Source organism: Denticeps clupeoides, chromosome 4, assembly GCF_900700375.1.
Source record: "Denticeps clupeoides chromosome 4, fDenClu1.1, whole genome shotgun sequence".
Taxonomy (NCBI): Eukaryota; Metazoa; Chordata; class Actinopteri; order Clupeiformes; family Denticipitidae; genus Denticeps; species Denticeps clupeoides.
Window position 1 is genome coordinate 18270318 of NC_041710.1, and position 24539 is coordinate 18294856.

The following is a 24539-nucleotide window of genomic DNA, read 5'->3' on the forward strand; positions in this document are numbered from 1 at the left end:
CTTACAATCAGCTGGTACAGGGACAGTCCCCCCTGGAGCAATTTAGGGTTAAGTGTCTTGCTCAGGGACACAATGTGTGGGATTTGAACCTGGGTCTTCTGGTTCATAGGTGAGTGTGTTACCCACTAGGCTACTACCACCACTAGCACAATTAGCAACAGTGGTTCTCCCGCTTGAATCTACAATTTGCGAATTCGCTGTGCTTTTGAGCTGCAAGTGTACAAGAACAGCTTTCGCTCAGTCTCAAGTTCGATGATGGGAATATGAATATGAAATGGGAATGGGAATTTTCATGTCGTTATTGTAATTGACACTTGAAGAAGACATCTGTATTTTACAATAAGAAACACATTAAAACAAAAATATTGATTCAGGTATGTCTAAACCAAACATACAGACAGACTTACATTCCATATGCTGCCCAAGTTTCCACTGGCCGACTGACCATTCGTCCCCTAATTTCCCTAATCTGCCAGAGATATTCCAGACGAAAGCTTCATAAAAATGTCAAATGCTCTTCAAAACAAAATTTGCTGTTGGGGTGTGACAGAGGATGACATTCATTTAGAGTGAAAAGGTCACAGGTCCTGGGTGAAGACAAAAAGTGTATGTGCCAAGAAGAAATCAGATTCCACAATAAATCGGCGGACCTGGCAACACAATATAGAGAGGGACCTAGAGAGGGAGATGAGAGAGAGAGAGAGAAAGGGAAAGAGAGACAGCGATAATTGCTGACGTCAGTACCATTCGTGGCCTTCTTATTTTTTCGGGAATATTTAGTATTGATCGTTCATTGATTATTATTTTCTGTATCGGGAACATGAAACTAAGATGGTTTTGGGTGTCATATGAAATATTTATACAGTCACGCTTGCATCACCGTCTCTCATTCACAGATGACTTGACAATATTTAAGCAGCTCGGTTCGTAAAAGGCTCTGCGTCTGCGTGTTATACGAATCCCTCTGGCCGTTTTCAGTGTAGAACCTGACGCCTGCTTGAAGGAAGAATTGTCACGTGTCGCCATTGGCTGTTGTCTCTGCGGACTGTCCGACAGTTGCTGAAGGATGAATGAACTTTCTAGGCGGGCAAAAGGTGACAAAAAACGTCATCGGCTTCCCGGAATAGGACGTCTGATCCGGGGTGTTCTCCCGTGCGGAAACATGGCAACTTCCCGCTAATAATACACACAGCACCTGCAGCGACAACCAGGCCTGCTCGTCTTCCAAAAGATCTCTCATATCAGGCATTTCATCTTTTCATGTTTCATATTTATTCAATTGGTAAACTGTTTCAACTGCAATGGTCATCAAAGTGGGACTCGAGAACCGAAAAGATCAATAATAAGTTCGGGGTTCTTGGATCACCCCCCCCCCCCTTTTGGAACCTTACTTTTAATTTAGAAATTATACTGGATGAACCACAAACGAAATGAACGAATGAATAAATAAATTCGGTCTTCTTTTCTGAAAATCCTCCTACACCCCGTAGTTAAAATGTCTACCACTAGGTGTCAGGATAGACGCTGATTCCGACTGCTGTCTTTGAACTGGATGACCTGATGCATAAGCCGTAAAAAAAAAAGGGGTCCCAATCGAGTATCAATCAGGGGTTCGAGACCTCCCAGTCCAGCTGAGGCTTACAAGCTGTTATTACAACCATTTATGATCATGTGAAATAAAGTAGTTTTAAAGTCTTGTGGCTTTGCTGAGTGGCTGTTCCAATTGTGGGCATGATGTCATGACAACTATTACCCCATGCCAGTTTAATTTAATATTGCTCATCAAACAACAAGTAACTTTATGAAACCAGCAATGACCAATTCACAGTGGGTGGCATTTATATTAAAGAGAGTTCAGTTTTGGAAGCAGGGCAGCCTTTTGTAATGCATTTTACCTTATATAGTCGTGAACGCCAATATCTACAAAATCTGTCATATACGAATGACTGGCGGAAATAGATTTTAGCGTGCCATACCCATGACTGCATACAACTACTCACCCATTCAGGAGCCTGTGTGCTTTTGTTTCATGGCCTCGTTGTCAGGTATTCTGGTGGTACTCATTGGCTCTCACATTTTGGAAGAGATGCTGGTGCTCCCTGGTGCACAACCTAGAGAGTCAAAATAAACAGTGACATTCAAGAATTATCCTTCTCATTATACCAAAATAGAGATGTCTGTAAGACCAAACGCCATTAGTGACCTGCCCTCATTGCCAAAATAAACTGTCAGTGAGTAGTAATATGCAAATGGAAGTTGTCTGTAGCAATGTGTACAGAACTGACTGATGCAGTAACCTGAATACAGCAATCTAGATAAATGATCCTTCCCCGAAGTCCCTTGAGACTGAAAAGCCACATGTTTTCGGTTACAGCGCCATCATTAGATGCGTTATGCTTCATTCAGTGCATTGGTCCCATGCAGGGGCTGCATCGATATATATCTGCTTCTTATCAACCCCACTAGTATCAGCTCGAGCAAACAGTGTATTACGTCACCTGATTTAGAGGAACAGTGATTTCAGCAAGAAGACAAGGGGCCTTGCCTATTATGTCAGATGTTATTGTTAACTCGGTGTGCGCTGTTTATTTTTCATGCAGTTTTTATGTAGATACACAGTAATGTACTACAATATAAAAAAAAAAAAAAAAGTGAAGTGATTGTCACAAGTGATACACAGCAGCACAGCACACGGTGCACACAGTGAAATTTGTCCTCTGCATTTAACCCATCACCCTGAGTGAGCAGTGGGCAGCCATGACCAGCGCCCGGGGAGCAGTGTGTGGGGACGGTGCTTTGCTCAGTGGCACCTCAGTGGCACCTTGGCGGATCGGGATTCGAACCGGCAACCTTCTGATTACGGGGCCGCTTCCTTAACCGCTAGGCCACCACTGCCCCTTAAATATAAATATGAATCGTGTTCTTTCATGATAATATGCTATTTCTCAATATTGCAATGTAACTTTGCTTGTTTATTTAGTTCTTTCTATAACAAGTTATGGTGTCTAAGATCTATATTTGGTATGTGGTACACTTTTTGTTAGTCCAGCAGGATTATGAGACATAAGAATTTGGAGTAAAAATAATGGCACAAATTTCCAGGAAACACTGTAGCCATGGCAACATTATGCTATCAAAATCCTATGATCATAAATGGTGTGCTGCTCAACTACTGTAGCCTAATGAGGTCATTGCAGACAGATGCAGATGCTGCCACAGAAAAGGCATTAGATCTATCAAAGACACAGAAATAGAAACTAAATCACAAGTTAGCTTTCCGTGGTATGCAGTAATGTTACAAGACCACGTTAACTCCACGCTGCGATTAAAATTTTACATGATTCCTAACTCTGGCCCTGTCTCCAGTCAAATCTAATCCACCATGCAGCTTCCTGTCAGTCCAGCTGCACTGCCCGGACTGGGTGGACCAGACAGCTGAGCAGCCAAATCCACTGGCACAGCCATAATCATTCCCTGGAAGTTCATATGTACGATACTAAAACAGGCCAAGAAAAAAAGAAAGAAGGCAGGACAGAAAGAAAGAATTGTCCTGTCTTTGACCTATCTCAAAACAGACAGATTCCCAGACCCCTAGCAAAAATTATGATAGCTCCTCGTATTTTCTGTCATAAATCAGATTATGAATTACCACACATAGTTTTCTAGGCTTTGTGGATTTAGATTTTAAAAAGAATCGTTGGTTGGTGAAATGAAAAGAATTTCCAGCCTCCATAAAACATGGAACTTTTTTGACAGTTTGATAATGGTCTTTATTGAATTGTGTCCCCAGATACTTAAAACTTGGATGCTACACTCCAGAAGAAGGATTTTGCTTCGCCAATGACACATTTTGGACAGAGATTTTTTTCCCTATGGGTCGAGACAAGACATTTCAGTGAGAAGCACATAGAGGACAGAGCGATCTTGACCAGTCCAGCAAGTCATTGTCAGGACTTGAAGTAAAACAGCCATTTAAAGTCATAAATAATCTCATGCAACACATAACCTCCGAAATGTGAGTGCTTTAATCATCCTGTTCCTCTTATCAGACTTGTTTGGAAGCTTTGATGCCATAAGCAAAGAGCTGTTGTGCTTGGAGGTTTACTGGAGGGTGGTGCTTCTTGCTGTAATTCATAAATGTTACATTGAAAATTATTTCTTATTCTTCTGGCATATTTTATTACTGTTAATGAAACCATGGCCTTGACATTGGAGAGGGTAGTGCAAACAAGAGGAGTGAGGGGAAAAATAATGGGTCTCATCTAAGTGAAGCCATATGGTTCTCAGAAGAGCAGAGCTAACTGGATCATTATAAAGTGAAAGAGTTGAAAGTTCTGCTGAGATCCAGAGAAAGGATACGAAAAAGAAGTTTAATCTGAATCTGTTACATGCAGCAGAACAGCCATAATGGCCCATCTGAGTGATAATATCATTACAGTCAACAAAAGTCTGACCCAAAACATGAAATATCTTAATGTCAGATTGTTTAGTGAAAGGGACCAAGAACAAGCCTGTAATCATGGTTCACCAAAGTCAATGGATTCTATTTATATGCATTGTTTGTGTGTGTGTGTATATATGTATGTATGTATGTGTGTATGTGTATACACACACACACACACACACACACACAATAGATAGATAGATAGATAGATAGATAGATAGATAGATAGATAGATAGATAGATAGATAGATAGATAGATAGATAGATAGATAGATAGATAGATAGATAGATAGATAGATAGATAGATAGATAGATAGATAGATCTGGAAACAAGTTTAAGGTCTGGATCACTTGTTGGTCACTGCAGTGTGGGGTCTGGGCAAGTCCAGCCTAAAAATCTGAAAAAACATTCTCATGGTCATCATCTCTGGTGCTTGGCCAGCTCTGAACATTTTCTTGCCAAGCTGCCAGCTCACACTGCACCACAAACCAAACTCCCCTGGTCTGCATGGACATAATAAAAGCAATTTGGAAAGAGGTATAGTTATGATCTGTATGAATCTGCATGTCAGTGGCACCTCTAGTAAGATGAAATCCATTGAAAGGAGTTTGAAAGCTGATGTATGCTCCCAGAGGAGCAGAGAGGATTTATTGAGCATGTTTCTTTTGGACAGAAACACAAAACCCGAGGCAGAACATTGAACAGTGCCACTTGCCAAGATATACTGCACTGCTCTTATTGTGTAAGTGAACATCTGGATGTTTGGTGCCACCACATGCGATATGGCACTATGCAGGCATAACGTTGTTGTTTCCATGATCAGAACTATACTGGACAAGTGCAGTGCACAGATCTGTTACTTTATGGTTTTAAAATACTTTTTAAGTAAACATACTTGTGCTAATCTAATCTAAGGCTTTGTGTTGTTTCAGCTGTAACAGTACGTAAGATTTGAATAATGGATTTTGAAAGTAGCTGGGACTGTCGGTTTACTATCTGGCCTGAAGAAAATGTCAGTGAGCATAAAAATGTTAAAATGACAAACCTTGTGTACAGGCTTTTTAATTTGTTAATAAAATCTTCGACTTATTTACAGAGTCAATATGGTCCTCAAATACGATCATACATTCATAAAGAATATTGGTCATATTTTGATTAAACAGTCTGCAGACCAAATATTTGACTGCGGTCTCTCAACCTCCCATTCAACTATGAAATTCAGACAGAATATGCTTCAGTTCTATGAATATATAAACAAACATATAAATAGCTATATTTGCATGAACCATTGACATGATTACAGGCTTGCTCTTGGTCCCTTTCACTGGGACGGGTGTTAGTGCTCTACACAGTTCTGAGCCTGTGAAAGGACTGAGCGATATTCTTGGACTGCACCCTGCCAATATGTATAAAACAGCACTGGGTGGAGCACGCTGCTGTTAAGCGAGGACATGGCTGCTTTGGCCAGTGACTTGGGACACACGCACCACTGAGTCTCCACAAAGTTTCTGTTGTGCTCCATTGTACAAACATCTGCTTGACTTCTTAAAATACTGTCAACATTGAGTCCAGCTGGGGGATCCTGGAGTACACAGACTTGTTTTATCAAACATGGGCAACCCCATTTGTTCATGCAATTTAAATTCAAGTTTAAAACCTTCGGGATTCAACTTTCATCCATAAGCTGAGCTACTCTCCTCGCGCCACCACTCCTCACGCTGAAGAACATCTCCTCTAGTGCTTTAGAGTGTGTCACTCAGAGCTGCAAGGCACTGCTGCCACTTGCCATCCTACCCAAGTCCAATGCCTTGGACGAGTTGATGAGAACTTCCCAGTTCACTGGCAAAGAAATGGCCCAGGAAGCACTCGTGACTGTGCATGACCCTGTATGGCACACATTTAGACACAACCCTTCATGAAAAGCACAAACCAGTCTATGGGGAAACATGGCACATGGGGAACACAACAGGATGCATGTTGGAGAACAACTCTGTAGCTCTCCGGATCATATAGGGCTTAATAGGGGGGGACGGACTCAAACGCTCCCTGCTTTCATCAAGCTGGCCGCTGAAGCCAGCCACCTTGCACTTTCACCCCGCCAAGGTAGAGCCTCACGTGATACACACTCCCAAACGCAGCACCTCAGCTGCTGCTGCTTCTCTCTCCTCTCCATCTCCTCTCGGTACACACGCTGCTTCTCCACCAGCGCTTCCCCCAAAATGCCTCTGTTTTCCCACTGACTTCAATTGCCCAACTCCAGCCAGACTCACAGCCACGTCTGCACCTGGGCCCTTCACTTCCAGCTCTGACAAGCAGCTTACCAGTTGAATTGGGTCATATTATTTATTTACTTGGCCATATCAAAGGTATGAAGACATTCATCTAATGGTAATATTTTAAAGATTACATTTCAGTCACAAAGTCAAAACCTATGCAAAAAGCATCACAGACTGTTTCCAAGCATGACTGAGAACTTTCACACTGTTAACTCTTGAGGTGAGTTACAAGTTCAAACCTCTTCTTATGTGTAAAATGAAAGATAAAACAAATGTCTTCTACTGTTGATTTAACACACAAGTTTAGTTTAACTTGACTGGCTTTTCTATGTATTAAATCAAGTTCATAATTTTGATGCAAAAAGGTGCAGGCTAGACAACAATTTTTATTTATCAACTAACAATGTGAAAATTGCACAGGTATAGAAACCTGTGAATAACTTTTTAAAGGTATTGTTGACATTAAAATGAACTTAAATTGTACTGTTTTATTTGTTTGTGACTCGTGTGTGACTTTCATAGCACTTAGTTTGGGTATAGTACCACATGTACAAACATGTATTAACTATCCTGAGACAGGTATTTTTCTTTGTCATTTAGTATTGGTTTTGCTGGTTTTATAATTCTGAAAAATAACTTAACTGATGCTGAACCCAGGGGTTTGGACACTGGACAAATAACCAAAACTCTTCCAGTTTTTTCAAGATTCAAGTTTTTGTATGAAATGAATTGTTTAGTTATGTCATGTTGCATTGTTTTGGGAAAATGAATTTTTTATAATCATATATTGTGTGCATAATTTTTTTCTATAACAATTTTTTTTACAAATAAGACAGTGAAAGAATATTCAGCTTTTTTGCATCCAACACATCTGGTGCTTGCTCCTTTTGTCCCTTTAGAGGACATTAAGTGTTAATTCAGCCTTAGAATAAATGCAGGGTCAAAACAGGGCTCATACATTTAGCTAAACCCCAGCCTTTCAGAATATTAAATCAGCTTTGGTTTCATTACTGGGTAAAGGAAAGAACAACAGAGTGTGGGAGAGGATAAGATGTGAGTCATTGTGCTCTCACTTACTCTCCACCTGCCAAAGAAAATGATGAGCTGCTGGGTCCTGTAAGAGTAGATCCGCAGGTGGAGAGCAAGAGTACTTCTGAAATCTGTCCTGTGCAACAGAGATAATAATACGTTTCAAAGGCATTAGGCAAAGACTCAATACTTGCAGCGACGGCCCTTTTTTTAAAGACCCGTGTCAATCAACTTCTGGGCCAAATCCTGACTGATGGCAACCCATTCCTTCATAATCAGAGCTTGGAGTTTGTGGGAATTTGTAGTTTTTTTGGTCATGGCCCCAGAATTTCAATGTTTTTTTTCCCCAAGCCACTTAGTTATCACTTTGGCCTTACGGCACGGTGCTCCATGATGCTGGTTAAGGCATTGTTCTTCACCAAACTGTTCTTGGAGGGTCGGGAGAAGTTCCTGTCGTGTTGCTACCATTCTTTATTCATGACTGTGTTCTTAGGCAATACTGTGAGTGAACCCACTCCCTCGGATGAGAAGCAGCCCCACACATGAATGGTCTCAGGATGCTTTACTTTTTGTACGAGACAGGATGGCATGGTAGCGCTCACCTTTTCTTTGCCAGATAATAATTTTTCCAGATGACCCAAATGGGGTTTCCTCAGAGCAAATGACTTCAGAGAAATGTCCTCAGCAGTCCAATCCCTGTACTTTTCGCAGAATATTAGTCTGTCCTTGATGTTTTTCTTGGAAAGAAGTGGCTTATTTGTGGCCCTTCTTGACACCAGGCCATCCTGGAGTCTTCACTTCACTGTGTGTGCAGATGCACTCACACCTGCCTGCTGCAATTCCTGAGCAAGCTCTGCACTGGTGGCACCCCGATCCCGCAGTTGAGTCTTCTTTAGGAGATGGTCCTGGCACTTGTTGGAGTTTCTTGGGCACCCTGAAGCCTTCTTCACATCATTTGAACGTTTCTCCTTGACTTTTTTGATGATCCCATAAATGGTTGATTTCGGTGCAACCTTAGTAGCCGCAATATCCTTGCCTCTGAAGTGCAAGGATGACTGCACGTGTTTCCTTGTGGGAAGCCATGGTTAACAGAGGAAGAACCGTGACTTCAAGCATCACCCTCCTTTTAATGCATCCAGTCTGCTATTCTAAGTCAATTTTTTATTAAGTTAATTTTCATGGCATAGAGAAACTTCATCTCTAATCCATCATAACATTTTGGAGAATATGCAAAGTGCCATAATAAATGGAATAAATAAACGAAAGTAGCAAACTTTGTGAAAAACAGTATTTGTGTCATTGTTAAAACGTTTGGCCATGACTGTACTCTGTAGCAGCTATGGAGACTAAGGTCAATTTGAAGAATCCAAATGCAGGAAACATATTCAGTAGTTTTTGTAGCAGATGAAAGGGAAATCTGTTGTCTCTTTTTACCTTCATGACTGCTTTGTTCACTACTTGTAATCATCCAAAGCAGCTTGATTAGATGCACATTAACATGATGAGAAAGAGTTCATCATGAACCATCAGGACACCTGAAAAATAATCCCTGTTGTCTTCAAAGAAGTCATTGCTTTACTTTACTTTACTTTATTTAGCAGACGCTTTTATCCAAAGCAACTTACAAGAGGAAGACACCAGCAATTCTCGTTCGATTTCTATAGAATATTGAGTTTACAAACTAAAAGCCCTGATAAGGCTCAGCCTTGTCAGTGAAGAGAATGCTCAGAGAATTGTTTTATTGCAATTCTTCTTACAAGTAAGCTAACTAGAGATATTAAGTCATCGTCTCCCTTCAGCTGCTACTGTCAGGGGTCGCCGCAGCGGACCAATCGGTCTAGATGTCAGTCCAAAGATTTAGGAAAAATTACTTTGGATGCCCTTCCTGACGCAACCCAGGTTTGGCACCAAGAAATGCCAGGCCACATTTGTTCCCAGTGGCTGGGTTTATATACAGTACAGGCCAAAAGTTTGGACACGCCTTCTCATTAAATGTGTTTTCTTAATTTTCATGACCATTTACATTAGTAGATTCTCACTGAAGGCATCAAAACTATGAATGAACACATGGGGAGTTATGTACTTAACAAAAAGTGGAGACCTGGCCTCCACAGTCACCGGACCTGAACCCAATCCAGATGGTTTGGGGTGAGCTGGACCGCAGAGTGAAGGCAAAGGTGCCAACAAGTGCTAAACACCTCTGGGAACTCCTTCAAGACTGTTGGAAAAGCATTTCAGGTGATGACCTGAATGTGTGCAAAGCAGCAAAGGGCGACTATTTTGAAGGAAATTGAATATAAAACATGTTTTCAGTTATTTCACCTTTTTTGTTGATAAAAGGACACATATTATAAACATAAAAAAAAGCAAAAGTTGAAACAACACCAGCTGCCTTTTGAAAGAATCCACAGTCAGCAAACTTCAGATGGGAGGGGGCGTTCCATAATTTTGGAGCACCCGCCTCAAATGCTGGATCGAAGTTGTAGAAATAGATAGGATGGATGGATTTTGTGTGTGTGTGTGTGTGTGTGTGTGTGTGTGTGTGTGGGGCACACATGGTGTCATCGTCCCGCAGGTGGCAGGGAGGGGCAGCTACACCTTCCCCCGGAGCGCAGCTCGGTATATTAGGCAGGAATCAGCAGGAGGAGAAGCGGAATGTCTGCGAACCCTGTCCGGGTTTAACATTTTTAACATCTACGTTGAGGAAAGTTGATGCCATTCAAGTTTTCCTCCATATATGGAAAGGTTTCGGCCTCCGTGTTTAAAGCCAACTTTCGTCCGAGCTTCGTATCATTTGGACGCTTTTGTCCCGATGATGAAGACGGTCGCCGTCGCTTTGCTTTTATGCGTCGCGGGCGGGACAGGTGCCTGGACCGCGGCGGAGTCCTCTCCGAACCGGGCGAACGTCTCCGTCCTCCGGGCTGCTGCGCAGGACCAGATCTCGGCGTCCGTCCCCAAACCGCGACGCAAGCGCTTCATCACCCAGAGCGACATGATCGCGATCCTCGATTACCACAACCAAGTGAGAGCCAGCGTCTTTCCGCCCGCCGCCAACATGGAGTACATGGTAAGAAGCAATTCCTCGAACCTCCTCGTCGTCTGGGATTTTATTGTTTTTTTGTACGTGATATCAAGCCGAGCGGGCAGGGACCCTCACACTATCCATCGGTGGTCAGTTTCTGTCCAAAAGGCCACTACTGGCCCGATATCCAGGTGTGGCGACCTGTGGGTCCCCAACCCAGCAGTGATGCCAAGATGACAACAGGACGATGGTCCTGAGATGGTTGGACAGTGTTTTGAACATAGTGCCATTCCGTGGTCAGAATCCATCTCATGTGCAACGTTTTTGAGACTCCCTCTTATCTGAATTACAGTGTGTGTGTGTGTGTGTGTGTGTGTGTGTGTGTGTGTGTGTGTGTGTGTGTATAAAGCTCTGTTGGTGACATGGTCGTGTAATTTTTTGGGTTCTGTGTGGTAGAGCTGCTGTTTTTTAAAGCTCGGATGATGTAAGGGTGGGCACGGCTTCTCTGAAACGTGTGTATGTCTTCAGATGTGGGATGAGGGGTTGGCCAGATCAGCAGAAGCCTGGGCAGCAACTTGTCTTTGGGACCACGGACCGCAGTATCTCCTGCGATTTCTGGGTCAGAACCTGTCTGTCAGAACGGGCAAGTATGTACAACAGTTTTGCTTATCAAGCGGGAAAGACGCAAAAATGCTGTTTTTTTTTTCAATGTAAAAAGGAAGGAACAATGATAAATGTTTCTTGATTACAATTCAATAGAAATGCAACAATATGGCAAAGCCAGCACACTTTTAGCTATATGTGAAGTTTCACCAATTGCTTTGAGACATTTTCTTAATTACATAAACTAAAGCCTCACAGATGGTCATTATTATGGTAAGGTATACGGTATATGGCTCTGTTATTATCATTATCACTATTAATAAGTTGCTATGAATGATCATCTAAACTTATTTTTAATTGGATGTCACAACTGAAGTAAGGCACGAGGCACATGACAGCCATATTTATTTCAAAGTAATTCAAACAAGAACAGAAAACAGGCACGACAGCCAAAACTCAACTCAAAAATTATCCTCATGCAAGTCTGAATTTAAAGTGGAACGGAGTATACATGTGTGTCATTTTGCGGCATTTTGCAGGGATGGACACATTCGCACGGCTTCACAGACAGGGGGTTTATTATATTAAGCAGGTACATGCATGAGATTAAGGATCAGTCCGGGAAGCGATACAAGAGTCAGTCCATGACAATGTGGCATTCACGACAAAGCATGGGAGTTTAAACAAAGATCGTAATTAGTAAATTAGTAATGCATGAGGAAAATAATTAACATCAAGACAAGCAATGGCACCGCCTGGTGGGCCAGAGGCTCCAGGACATTACACTGGAATATGAAGCATTTGTGGCAAGGTTGCACACTAAGGGTGACAATAGTGGTAGTATTCTGCCGTGCTATAGGTACCTTGAGTTGACACTTGAATAAACCTTATGCTAAATGAGTAAAATATTATCTGTAATAAAAAAAATTAAAATGAAGCAAAAATTGGTTTCCATCGTCACTTTATAAGAGCAATTGCTTCTGTTCTGGATACAGTTATCGCTCCATTCTCCAGCTGGTCAAACCTTGGTATGATGAGGTCAGGGATTATGTTTTCCCTTACCCTCGTGACTGCAACCCGAAGTGCCCTTTGCGGTGCTATGGACCCATGTGTACACACTACACACAAGTGAGTACATTTCCAATATCAATAAACCACATATGGCCTGGCCATTTTATATTTTCTATTTTCTTTTCCACAGATGGTGTGGGCCACATCAAACAGAGTTGGCTGTGCTGTCCAAACCTGTTATAACATGGTGGTATGGGGAGCAGTGTGGAGGCAGGCAACATACCTCGTCTGTAATTATTCACCAAAGTAAGATTTTTGCTATTGAATAAAAATGATGTGATATTAACAATGTTGCACTTGACTGTACTTACTTCAGTAATGCTGAAGAGACATTTCAGACGAGTGCTGTCACTGATGCTGTGATGTCATTTCCAGGGGAAACTGGATAGGAGATGCTCCTTATAGAGTGGGCGTGCCATGTTCAGCTTGCCCGCCTAATTACGGAGGATCTTGCAGCAACAATATGTGCTATCCTGGGGTCAGCACAAACCACATTTACTGGTTTAAGTAAAATATTTCCAAACTAATTTCAATTTTAGTTTTTTCAAGGTTTCTGATTTCTGATACGGCATATCAATATAGAAGTATGAAGAAAATATTTGAATTGTAAAATTTATATAATAATTTTTAATCTCTACCAGTTAATCAGTTTAATGTCTTTTACTTCATTATGCATGTGTGCATATCTTAAAAATGTACTCAGGTGGTCACCCTTCAAAATATTTCTGTTCACATTGCCTCTTAACCTGGTGGTAATGATTTACATCCTTTTATCACTGTACTGTTAACAGTTGTATCGTCATATTGATGATATTTAGGTCACTTTGGTACAGGTTTAATCCTCCTGTTTTCTTTGTCAAAGGAGCTGTGTATATGATTATTTATCTTCAGGAATAAGGAATTTATTTCAAGACATCCCTGGCTGTATTCCTTTAAAGCCAATATGCTTTTTGTACGAGCAGCTTACCGCCTTACTGTAGGTAAAAGGACTTGTTTAAGTTGTTCGACCTTTTGATTGGAATTGACTTCATTTTGTCCCATGCACATACCTTTATATCATGTGTGTTTTGCTCTAGATCCGGAGGGCATTTGTCCTTTACATTTTTGAGATTACCATCATTTAACACACCTTAATCAAATGATCCAGTTTTTGAGTTGAGTCAGGTTGATGGAATTAGGAAAGAATGCCACTGTGTGAGAACTGGTGCTTCTGAGTCTAGAGTTGAAACCCCTGTTTTAAGCAATCTAGATTTTTTTCCATCTATAAAATGAGTTTTCTGTGGTGATTAAATGTACAAATAATTTACTGATGAAAGTAAAATAGAATAGTTTGACAAACCTTTTGTATGGTGAATGTTGCTGTTAAAATGGTGCTATTTTGTTGCATTTGTAATGAAAATTATATAACATAACACTAGTGATCCGTATGTAGTTGTTGTTTATTTTAAGTGGGCACTCTGGTCCGCCCTCATAAAGTCAAATAATTATGCATGAATAAGCTAAGATTTTGAGAGTGAGATGAAGAATAATATAATAAGCTAACACAATTTTGCAGAGCTGTACTAAAACACACAAATACATATATGTGTAGTACTACATCACACATGCTTTATGCCCTGACATGAAAAATATATGAATAAAATACCATATATATATATATATATACCAAATATGTGCAGCTACACATTTAGCATTGCTTTCTGTTTGCAACTGGCAACATGATTGCACCTGCTGAAATTCCATAATAAACTCATATTCATAATTATCCTGCAGACATTGTGCAACGAATAGTGGTATGAAGTGAGGAAAGGTGATATATGCACTGAATCTGTGTGGTTTTAATTTAATAAGATAATGCTTGTGCTGGCTGCTTGAATAGACATTGTACATAATAAAGATTGTTTTAGAATTTCATTCTTTTTGTGAGTCTCTTTTTCTCATCATTGCTATTCCCTTGCTTGTTTTGCCTGTGGCCCTCAAACCAGTCTCTGTCTGTCTTGGCATTGTGCAATTGTGCTTCGTTCTCTTTAAATTTGAATGGGAATTTGATTCCGCTAACACTTGAGACCTAATTAAAGATTCTAAAAAAGAACATTTGTATTTGTGACTCTGGAAACTGTTCCATTCCGTTTGCTGCCTCACAGCCGTGTGCACACTCACAGCCATTCATGACATCTGTTTCTTTAATCCTTTCCTAAGACATGACATAAATATGTGTATCAGGTGTATCAGGTGGATGCACAGGCCAAATTATTCACTTTTGCTAGCACCCTCTTCAGGAGTTTTTCCTGCCTTTCCATCAGTGTCTTTAAGATAGGTTAATGGGGACTATATGGAGCATCTTCATTTCCACAGATTCACTGTAGTGTTTCTCTTCTTCTGGTTCATTTGCTTCTCCCTTTCGAGACATCATATGACAAGATGTGCTCTTGTCATAGGGTGGTAGTAGCCTAGTGGGTAACACACTCGTCTATGAACCAGAAGACCCAGGTTCAAACCCCACTTACTACCGTTGTGTCCCTGAGCAAGACACTTAACCCTAAATTGCTCCGGGGGACTGTCCCTGTAACTACTGATTGTAAGTCGCTCTGGATAAGGGCGTCTGATAAATACTGTAAATGTAAATGTAAATGCTCTGTTTGCACTTATTTCAGATGGGCAAGCGAGTGAGCGAAAAACATTGAAGCAGGACCAGAGGAGTGAATTTGTGTGTGTTTGTACTGGCTGCTGTCAGCAGTCCCTTATTTTAACGTGGAGGATCTCTACACTGGCACCGCATCTGAGGGTACTGGAACCTTGTCTGTAGCTTTTCTGCTAAAGATTATGAGAAGTATTTTTGAATACAGGCCGTTCAGGGGTTAACCACAGCTAAACAATTTAAACATGAATATTATTTTCTTCCTGAAATACCTTTCATAAATAATGTAGACTTCTTCAATAGTTGAAAACATCAACACTGCCATCTGGTGATGATATTGGGCAGCAAGGGAACATTTGGAGTAAAGTTGAAAGTAGGACAAATGGGTACATTCTGATCACTAGATATCTGGCTCATAATATCTCCTGCAATTTTTGTGCAATGTTCCTGGTCTGCAGTGAAAAGCCTCTAACAAATTAGAATGTTGTTTGGACACCTACCACCAACCTAAACAATGTTGCTGACCAAGCACACTCCTTCATGGTAATGGCGTTCCCTGGTGGCGGTTTTCTCGTTCTGCACTGCAAGAACTGTTGGAAGAACAAGTTCAAGGTGTTGACTTGGACTCCCAAGTTCTCCATCTCTCAATCCAATCAAGAATGTTTTGTGATTGGATCTTTTGTCATTATCAGTTTAAAATAAAAAAAAATGCCCACCGATTAAATAAACAGCAAAATTCAAACACGCTACCAGTTATCAGTTCCACTGAAAATGAAAATGTAAGAAATAAAAATTAATTAAATTACTTATGAGGAAATACGGCCCCCTATTGCATGAAGTAAAAATTCTCAAGGTGGCCAAATCCTACATAGACATACAGATAAAAGATTTAATTTGTCTCGTGCATAGTTCAGCAGTACAACACGCAGGGAAATGCATCCCGGACCCCTCTGTTTTTATTATGCATGGTCAAAAATCAATAAATCAGAATAAAGGGGAAAATAAAATAAAAGAAGAGAATGCTAGTAAGTAGAAATCTAAATAGATAAATGTCTTTATTTTTTATTGCGGCATTAATTTATTTGATGACGCTATCTAGAACATGGATTTTATTGTACTGTAACGAACACCCATTAACTCTTCACGTAAGTAAAGCGTCCGTGATTTTATTGCAAACCACGATCTCCGCGGTTCCTGTGACGTTGTCCGTCAGTAGGGAGATCGGTCGCAGCTTTTTTTTTCTGATGCACGGAAAATATGATAAAATACGAAGCTTTCAGAGAGAGCCCGGGGGGGCGTGGGGAGAGGCGTGGCTTGTTACGTCACGCACCGGTATGTTGGATATAAGCTGATGGGAGCCGCCTCACAGCGCTCAGGTCCAGCAGGAGCTCCCAGCGACCTGAGAGAACCTGCAGAGAGGAACCCGCAGAAAGGAACCCGAGACGACAAAGGTAGCGTGACAGATGTAAAATTAATATTAACAGTCTTTTAATATTAACCAATACTTAAGGTTCAATTTCTAGGTTGATGTCTGTGTGTGTAAAAAAAGTAAGTAGTTACTTACACTACTTTTTAAAAGTATTGCAAAGGGTCTGGAAGGCTCGAAAATAATAAATCAACTCACTTTTTGCTTTACTTAAGTGTCATGTGATGCAATGTTAGTGATTTCCTTGCATGTCACAGCTACTACTAGAATTTTGAACCCACGTCTCTCTCTCTCTCTCTCTCTCCTCATCATGCTCTTTCACACCTAATAAAAATCTTTGAATTGGACAGTATCCCAGATCGTGGTGTCTATCAGGTATGAAGTGTGAAGCACAGGATTGGCTGGGTGGTGTTGCATTGCTGCTGGCTGCCCAAACAGTGGTTGCCATGGTGATTCCCAATGCCACACAGTTGGAAGATTTGCTTGGGAAATACATGGACAAGAATGAGAGCTGGTGGAAGTCCAAGCCGAGGGGGAAGAGAGCCATATCTGAGAGTGACATGCACCTTATCCTGGATCTTCATAACAAGCTGAGAGGACAAGTCTATCCGCAAGCATCCAATATGGAGTACATGGTAAGACAGGACTATCCCGAATAACTTTAATTGACTGCATTGTTAAGAAACCAGAATTTACAATATATATTATTAACAGTGGGTTATTGCTCTCTGTATGCCATGAGAATGTGTATTGGATTTTTTTTTAACTGCTCATTTTTTAATTCTGCACTACAGACAAGCTTGTGAGGTTCTTTAAACAGCTAAGCTCTTCTGGCAAGCCGTAACACCCCCTGAGTCCCCCTCAACTGCCCCTCATCTACTGTACATGGCCACCTGCCAATGCTCTTTCTTGCACTGTTGCACTGAGCCAAATGACAATTTCTCTTTAATTTCCCCTTGCAGTTGCATTAAATAAACTGAATAAAAAATAAAGAACTGAACTGTGACCTTGCTAAATAATTTTTCCTCCATTAAAACTGAGCTTCTATGAAGCAGAAGACCACAAAGTCACAGGCTCAAACCCCACTAACTACCATTGTGTCCCTGATCTAGACACTTAACTCTGAGTCTCCAGGGGGACTGTCCCTGTCACTACTACTGATTTGCAGCTAAATGCCCCAAAAATGCCAATGTAAAGTAGTCCAGTTTGTTTCCTATTTGGCCTATTGTTGAGTAGAACAGCCATGAAACAGCCCTGTCCTCTGTGAAAATGAACACTGTGTCTTTGTATCGCCATGTCCCACGTGTTCTGGATCATATACGATCCACAGGAAGCCTGGGCCGTCACGGAGGATTCATGTCTTCCCTGGAATGCATACAGATGGCTTAAATGAGGTGTTAAAGCCAATAAACAATGAGCAGCTTCTGAAGCTGGGGTTTTTTAATTGAGCCATCTGCAGTCATTCGTGAATGTAGATTTTTCTGTCAGAGCAACAGAGCTGACAGAAAGAAGACATCTGGGACAGGATCTGCATAAGGGAATTAACATATGGAACGGTTTAGCCCAGGTCAACCAGCTGCTCATTTGTATTTCTCAGTTGACCTTGTCTTAAAGCGTGTTGCCGATCAGCCTGGTCCTTGACACACTGCACCTATTCTTTTCTGTAGAAGTTTCTAGAAGTAGGTTGCCATTCATTTCTTTGTCAGAAACAAGTGATCCACAAACAAAATTAGCTACAACCTTTAAGTTCAAATGGTCCAGAGGGGGCCCATTATGTGATAGGAGCAACATAATGGCCATGACTTTGCGCACATTGAACTTTGTGCACTTTAGCAGGTTGCCAAAAACTTTGACACGTGTGTTTTCTTTGGATCCAAGAGGCTTGCAAGTTGTTTTTCTTACTTATTCATTTTACCCCCATGAAGTTTTACACTTAGTCACCTTTGGAATTACAGAAACATGGCATAAGATGTCAAAATTAAGAAAAAACAAATCTTCTGATTGATTGATTGATACATTTGTACAGGTCACAGAACTAGATAGGCCTGCAATGATATGTTATATTTTGATTAAAAGGTCTGGGACACGGAACTGGAGAGGAGTGCAGAAAACTGGGCCTACACATGCAGATGGGAGCACGGGCCAGCCCACCTGCTTACCCAGATTGGTCAGAATCTTGGAGCTCACTGGGGCAGGTAGGGACATCTCCACAAAACATTCTCATAAACATTCAACAGAAATAAATAAATGTCCAAAATTGACATGATTGGCTTTTTTGATAAGTTAGGACTGGGCTCAGCCAATTCATTTTTTTTTATGTGTGGTAAACGGGCTGTGCTACAGGTACTAATGGTACACCAGGAGAATATTTGGTTAGTATTATTGGCAATATTCATGTGTGTGCAGTGATTGCTCTTAATATCCCTCATGTAGTGCACACACTCATATGAGTGTACTGAGAGAGACCAAAAGTCCATAATAAATAAATAAATAAATAAAAATTGACATTTGTGGGGAAAAAAGGAAGGTAATTACTAGTTCTTGTGTTTTCTTGTTCTACTCAGAGACAGGCCTCCAACGTTTCACGTACAAGCTTGGTATGATGAGGTTCAACACTTCAGTTACCCTTACCCACAGGAGTGTAACCCGCACTGCCCTTATCGGTGCTCAGGTCCAGTCTGCACACACTACACACAGGTAAAATCCCAATGCCAGCCTGACATTTACAGTAAAATGCTGAACACTGGATTAAATCAAGTAGACTTAAGAATTAAACATTGTGTTTGTTTTGCAGTTGGTCTGGGCAACAAGCAACCGAATTGGCTGCGCCATCAACGTGTGCTATAACATGAATGTCTGGGGTATGATCTGGGCTAAAGCTGTCTACCTGGTATGCAACTACTCCCCTCCGTGAGTAAATCTATTTCATTTCAAGCAAGAATCAGTCTGATACAATGTTGAAACTGAGCAGAATCATACTGAACTCTACACCCTTTGGCTATGATTTCATTTATCTCCTCAGTGGTAACTGGTGGGGTCATGCTCCCTATAAACATGGCGCACCTTGTTCCGCCTGTCCACCCAGCTATGGAGGAGGATGCAGGAACAACCTCTGCTACCAAGGTGCAATGTTAAAGGACCTTATTGATACTGAACCCGTCACTCTCGATCACGTTATAAACCACTTATGCTATGTGAAATATATTTCTAGATAATGCCGTGGATAGACAGTATGTACCTGAACCAGAAGAGACCAACTACATTGAGCCTGAGGCCCCTCGGAGTCAAGAACCCAGACCCAGAGCCCAGTCCCCAAACCCACTGCCCAGTGAGAATGTGGAGAGGAATGAGGTTGTCAGCACACAACAGATGTGTAAGAACCCGTTCACTGGAAGTAAACACAATCAGCATGTCAGTTGGCCTGTATTCATCATAAACAGTTAAGGGGGCTGCTGGTTTGTGTTCAAATGTTCTCCTGTCCAATTTATTTGACATGACTGTCTTAAATTTCCAACACCCCTTGCTCTGCGGGCTCACCTGTGGGTTGGGCAGAATGTGTGGTTTTAAAGTGCCTACCTCGGATCTGAAATCAAGGCCAGGCCGGCTTGGTTGGCATTATGAATCGGAGTGTTTACTTCTCGGAAGCTCACCAGATCTCTTTTTAAGATGCTTTCACGTGTGATTGTTTTTTCACAGCTCAGCAAGTGTCATGTGATACGAAGTTGAGGGACCAGTGCAAAGGCACTACCTGCAATCGGTGAGTGATACAGGCTCCACCATACATTTCACCAAGGATTTGCATTCCCCTGGTTCCACCTGGTCAAGTGCCATGTCTTAATGTCTTGCAACAGGTATGAGTGCCCACCGGGTTGCCTCTACAGCAGTGGAAAAGTCTTTGGGACTGAGTTCTATGATATGGTAATGGATTTTATTCTAAATATTTATTTAGCTCTTACCAGTGTTCTTGTTAGTGGTTTATTGCCCCTAGAAATTGAGCCTTGTACCACAGGGCTGCATCAGTCATTCACAAAAGCCACTCTTTTTCTGGAGACTCTTACCATAATAACCAATAAATGGCAACTTCCAGGGTAGTCAGTATTATCATTTACACGAATGGCATGGTTTATTGATTTATTTATTTACACGTGCTCTTTTTACAGCAATCCAGCATTTGTGGGGCCGGCCTGCACACTGGAGTGATAGATAATGATGGAGGGTGGCTGGATATCACAAGGCAAGGCAGAAAGCAACATTTCGAAGAGTCCTACAGAAATGGCATCCAGTCGCTCGGGTGAGGCTCTGCGCTGCAGTTTGCATGCGAGTGTGTGTTTGCGGACGCTGAAACACATTACATGATGCTCCTCTTATATTTCACACCTCCAGGAAAACACAGAGTGCCAACGTCTTCACCGTTTCAAAAGTGCCAGGTGTGTGTTATTTATGGTGAAACTGGCGGCTCACAGCCCCCCCCCCGGTCCCAGGGCAGAACATCCCTTTCTTTCTCTCCGACCATCTCTTCCTCTCTGTCTTCCTTCCAGTGAAAGCGGTTACATGCGAGACCACGGTTGCACAATTTTGCCCGTTCAGAAAGCCTGTGAGGCACTGCCCGAGGTAAACAGCTGCTGAGATTTTCCCCACCTGAGTGCAACTGCGCCAGAGAAAGATCTGCTGCCATGTAACCGTGTGTTTGCCCTCAGGTTGTACTGCCCTCGTAACTGCTTTCACAGCAGCTACGCCAGAGTCATTGGATCACGCTACTATTCAGATGTAAGACCTCAAAAGTCAAGTTTTGCAGCCTTATTGCTTCGTCATCCTGTTTCTCTTTACAAACTGCCCCTAGACCTGAAGTGTCATGCGTGTTCTGTTTTTTTCTACTGCCCCATGCAGAAATCCAGCATCTGTCGGGCTGCCATCCATGCAGGAGTGATCCAGAGTGACTCAGGAGGTTACCTGGATGTGATGCCCGTGGAAAGGCGAAAGCAGTACAACGGCTCCTACCAGAACGGCATCACTTCTGAGAGGTATTGACGGGAGAACCTGCGGCTCCTCCAAATGCTGTAATGGGTACTAACTACTCAATAAGAGCGGGATGGAAGAGGGTCTGTGTTTCAGGCCACCCCTGATGCTTGGCTGTTTGTGTGGCATTGCACAGTACTGTGTAATAATGTGTAATATATTGTTCTTGACTCTCTAAAAAAAAACGACTTATACACACACTAACACTGCCCATTCTTCTTCTTCTGTAGCCTACAGAATCCCACAAGAGGAAAGGCTTTCAGAGTGTTTGCGGTAATCTGAAGCCCCATTTCAAGGACATTCAGCGAAACAGAGATCTTGGTAACCAGCATCCAGTAATTACTGTGCGTTTGGTTTTTTGGCGCACACCGAACTGAGTTTGAGGTCAGACCTGTCAAGAGACATCTACTCAGTGTCAAAAACACACTGGCCTTGGTCATGTCATGAAAAATCATCAAGCATTTGTGTAAACCTTGTATATATTATGTACAAAGCATGCCATGTTTTTAAAAACAATATATTGTGTGTGTGTGTGTGTATAAAATATATATATATATATACACACACACACACACACACACACACACACAGAAACACACACACATACAAACAGCTCTGAAACAGGTTTAGGGACCTTAGCAACTTTTTTGTTACAATAAAAAAATATATAATAATATACTTTGGAACAGTCCACTGATTGGCATTGATATCAGCTTTGTTGTAGGAGTTCAAAAAAATTATTCACATATTATTTTTTGGATGGAATGGTGTCTTTTCCAGAATTGTGTGTGAATATATATATATTATGTACAAAGCATGCCATGTTTTTAAAAACAATATATTGTGTGTGTGTGTGTATAAAATATATATATACACACACACACACACATATATATATATATGTATGCATTGTACATTAATTACACATATTTATACTACAATATATTTGAGATTACTTTATGCTCAGCATTATTATGCTATTTTTATATTTTAAATGTCTATTTTTATATACAAAAAGGCTATCGGTAAATATGTTGCATGTCATGGCATATTTCTTTTTCCTCAGCTTTTGTTCAGAATCAGACATTATAACAACCTGGCAGGCCAGGAAACCGTGAAATGTCCCCCAAAGAATTTGAGGAATGCTCAGCAAATTCATATAAATGCATGAAAGAGCTCAAACACTTGCTATTTATTATGAAATATCAATAAATAAATGAAAACACAGACAAACTGCCTGCTTTCTTCTATGCAGAATAACCTCAGCACATTCTCATGCAGTTTCTCCCGGTTAAGTTTATCCATTTTTACCAGATAACCTATAGGTGGAGCAGCTAGTGTTTTTTTTGTGTGAAGCGCAGTGTTTGTAGTTTGATGTGTGTAAAGAGGAGCCTTTAAGAGGCACTGAGCTCTTTGAAAGCGCTGACACCCTGTTCCTTCACAGGGAAGCCAGAAAGCTGAGCGCACCTCATACTAAAGCATTCACAGCTTGCCGAGGTGCAGTGCAGCAGCAGCAGCAGACAATGAAACGCATTGTGGATGAGAAAGAGGGAGTGTGTGTGTGTGTGTATGTGTGCTTAGATTTTCATCAGACTTCCTTTTGGTGCATTTCCTCCTTTCCTGCCACAGATGTGCTTGAGGGATTTCTGTCACTCTGCTCAATGCTTCTGTATTAATATTCATTGTGGCAGGTTAGGTGAGGGACTGTGTTGTTTAAAAATAGCACAGCGCTCTTCAAAACATGCAAAATGACAGATATTTGGGTCTTTAGCAACGCAAGAATTTGTTACTCTGGTAGAATGAAGAATCATAAAATGTCAGCTGATTAAGCCTCTGTAGGTCCAACTCGTCATGCTATTTTTAAAACATAAAAACAACATAAATTGTAAGGAACGTTCCAGAAGCGATAGAGATCGTGAGCTCTCTCTGTGGCATACATGCATCGGTGGCATGCATCAGCGCTCTGTCAGATTTCACAGGGCAGTGCGACAGCGGAATGCATCTCAGAAGCATGAGGGCATGGCGGTGTCAGAGCCGTGGACTGCAGTGAGACGCCAGCGTGACAGCGAGGGCATCTTTACATCGCAATAGGAAAAATGGCTTCATGATAATGTTTCATTGCTTCGGTGAACCCCCTCTCCCCCGCCCCAAGATGCTGTGCCGTTACTGAGACTTTTCCTGAACTGCGCAGGCATTGCCATAAATTTTACTGTCTCTGTTCCCACAGCATGTTCCTTCTTAGCCAACGTCTGATCAGTAGTAATTTACTTTTATTAATGTATCTGATTGTCTTTAATTGACCAATTACTGGTTCAGCCACTGTGGAGCAACACATGGTTAAATAATAAGGAGCTATAAGGGTGGTTTGAGCCAAGAACTGTGTGTAGCCTGACCACTAAACTACAACTCCACTATAATATTATTGGATTACGTTTACATTAACATTCAATAATAAAAAAATAAAAACTGTAATTTAGATCTGAAATCTGCATACATTTGCAATGTTGGACTCACTTTGTGGCACATCAGTCCAGCTGTACAAATGCAGGACATTTCTCTCAGCCAGAGATGGGATGCTCACAATATGCTTGGGATGTTGATCTTTCAACATTATATCCATATGTAGCCGAGTGTTTGATTACACATTTGCAAAAATGTGTCTTGAATTTCTTGGCCTCTGACCACTGGCCCACCATCAACTTCTACACAGAAGTTGGCCGTTTCTATATATGTTCCATGCACTGCTTTTAATACTTCCCTGCCTGGATGGATATATATGGTAGATATGCAGGCCAACAATTACCACTTTCACAAACAGACATGGGAGACTGATCCCTGCTTTTTTTTTCTTTGCTACCACCAAGAGGGTTAATCATTATTATTGTAACATACTTACCAGAACGCAGAACTACCATGTTGGAGAAGCTGGATGTATAATGATAATGCGTTATTTCATAAATATCTTTATGCGCTAAGGGTCCAATGCCACATGAAGCATGTTTATTTAAAACGT

General features: G+C 41.4%; 2 protein-coding genes and 1 long non-coding RNA gene across 4 annotated transcripts; 2 read left to right on the forward strand and 1 right to left on the reverse strand.

The window, feature by feature from the left end:
- Positions 1–538: 538 nt before the first annotated feature.
- Positions 539–2268, reverse strand: LOC114788473 (uncharacterized). Its single transcript, XR_003749545.1, has 3 exons — positions 2204–2268; positions 2001–2111; positions 539–675 (listed from the first exon to the last, which is right to left on the reverse strand). It is a non-coding gene; the product is annotated as an uncharacterized LOC114788473 (long non-coding RNA).
- An 8075-nt stretch (positions 2269–10343) lies between these two features.
- Positions 10344–14065, forward strand: pi15b (peptidase inhibitor 15b). 2 transcript variants are annotated; one of them, XM_028977088.1, is made up of 5 exons: positions 10344–10817; positions 11301–11419; positions 12371–12503; positions 12577–12692; positions 12822–14065. In XM_028977088.1, the coding sequence occupies exons 1-5, from the start codon at positions 10488–10490 to the stop codon at positions 12955–12957; spliced, it is 834 nt and encodes a 277-aa protein (XP_028832921.1). In that variant the 5' UTR covers positions 10344–10487; the 3' UTR covers positions 12958–14065. The 2 variants fall into 2 exon arrangements, with proteins under 2 accessions (XP_028832921.1, XP_028832922.1); XM_028977089.1 differs by lacking the exon at positions 12822–14065 and adding an exon at positions 12763–12820 and having other exon boundaries at positions 12577–12672.
- Positions 14066–16464: 2399 nt separating this feature from the next.
- Positions 16465–22299, forward strand: crispld1b (cysteine-rich secretory protein LCCL domain containing 1b). Its single transcript, XM_028977087.1, has 15 exons — positions 16465–16535; positions 16861–17145; positions 18587–18705; positions 19075–19207; positions 19305–19420; positions 19533–19633; positions 19722–19883; positions 20207–20267; positions 20362–20428; positions 20671–20801; positions 20894–20937; positions 21049–21121; positions 21208–21277; positions 21398–21531; positions 21757–22299. Exons 2-15 carry the CDS (start codon positions 16888–16890, stop codon positions 21806–21808), a joined length of 1521 nt encoding a protein of 506 aa, XP_028832920.1. The 5' UTR covers positions 16465–16535; positions 16861–16887; the 3' UTR covers positions 21809–22299.
- The last annotated feature ends 2240 nt before the right edge of the window (positions 22300–24539 follow it).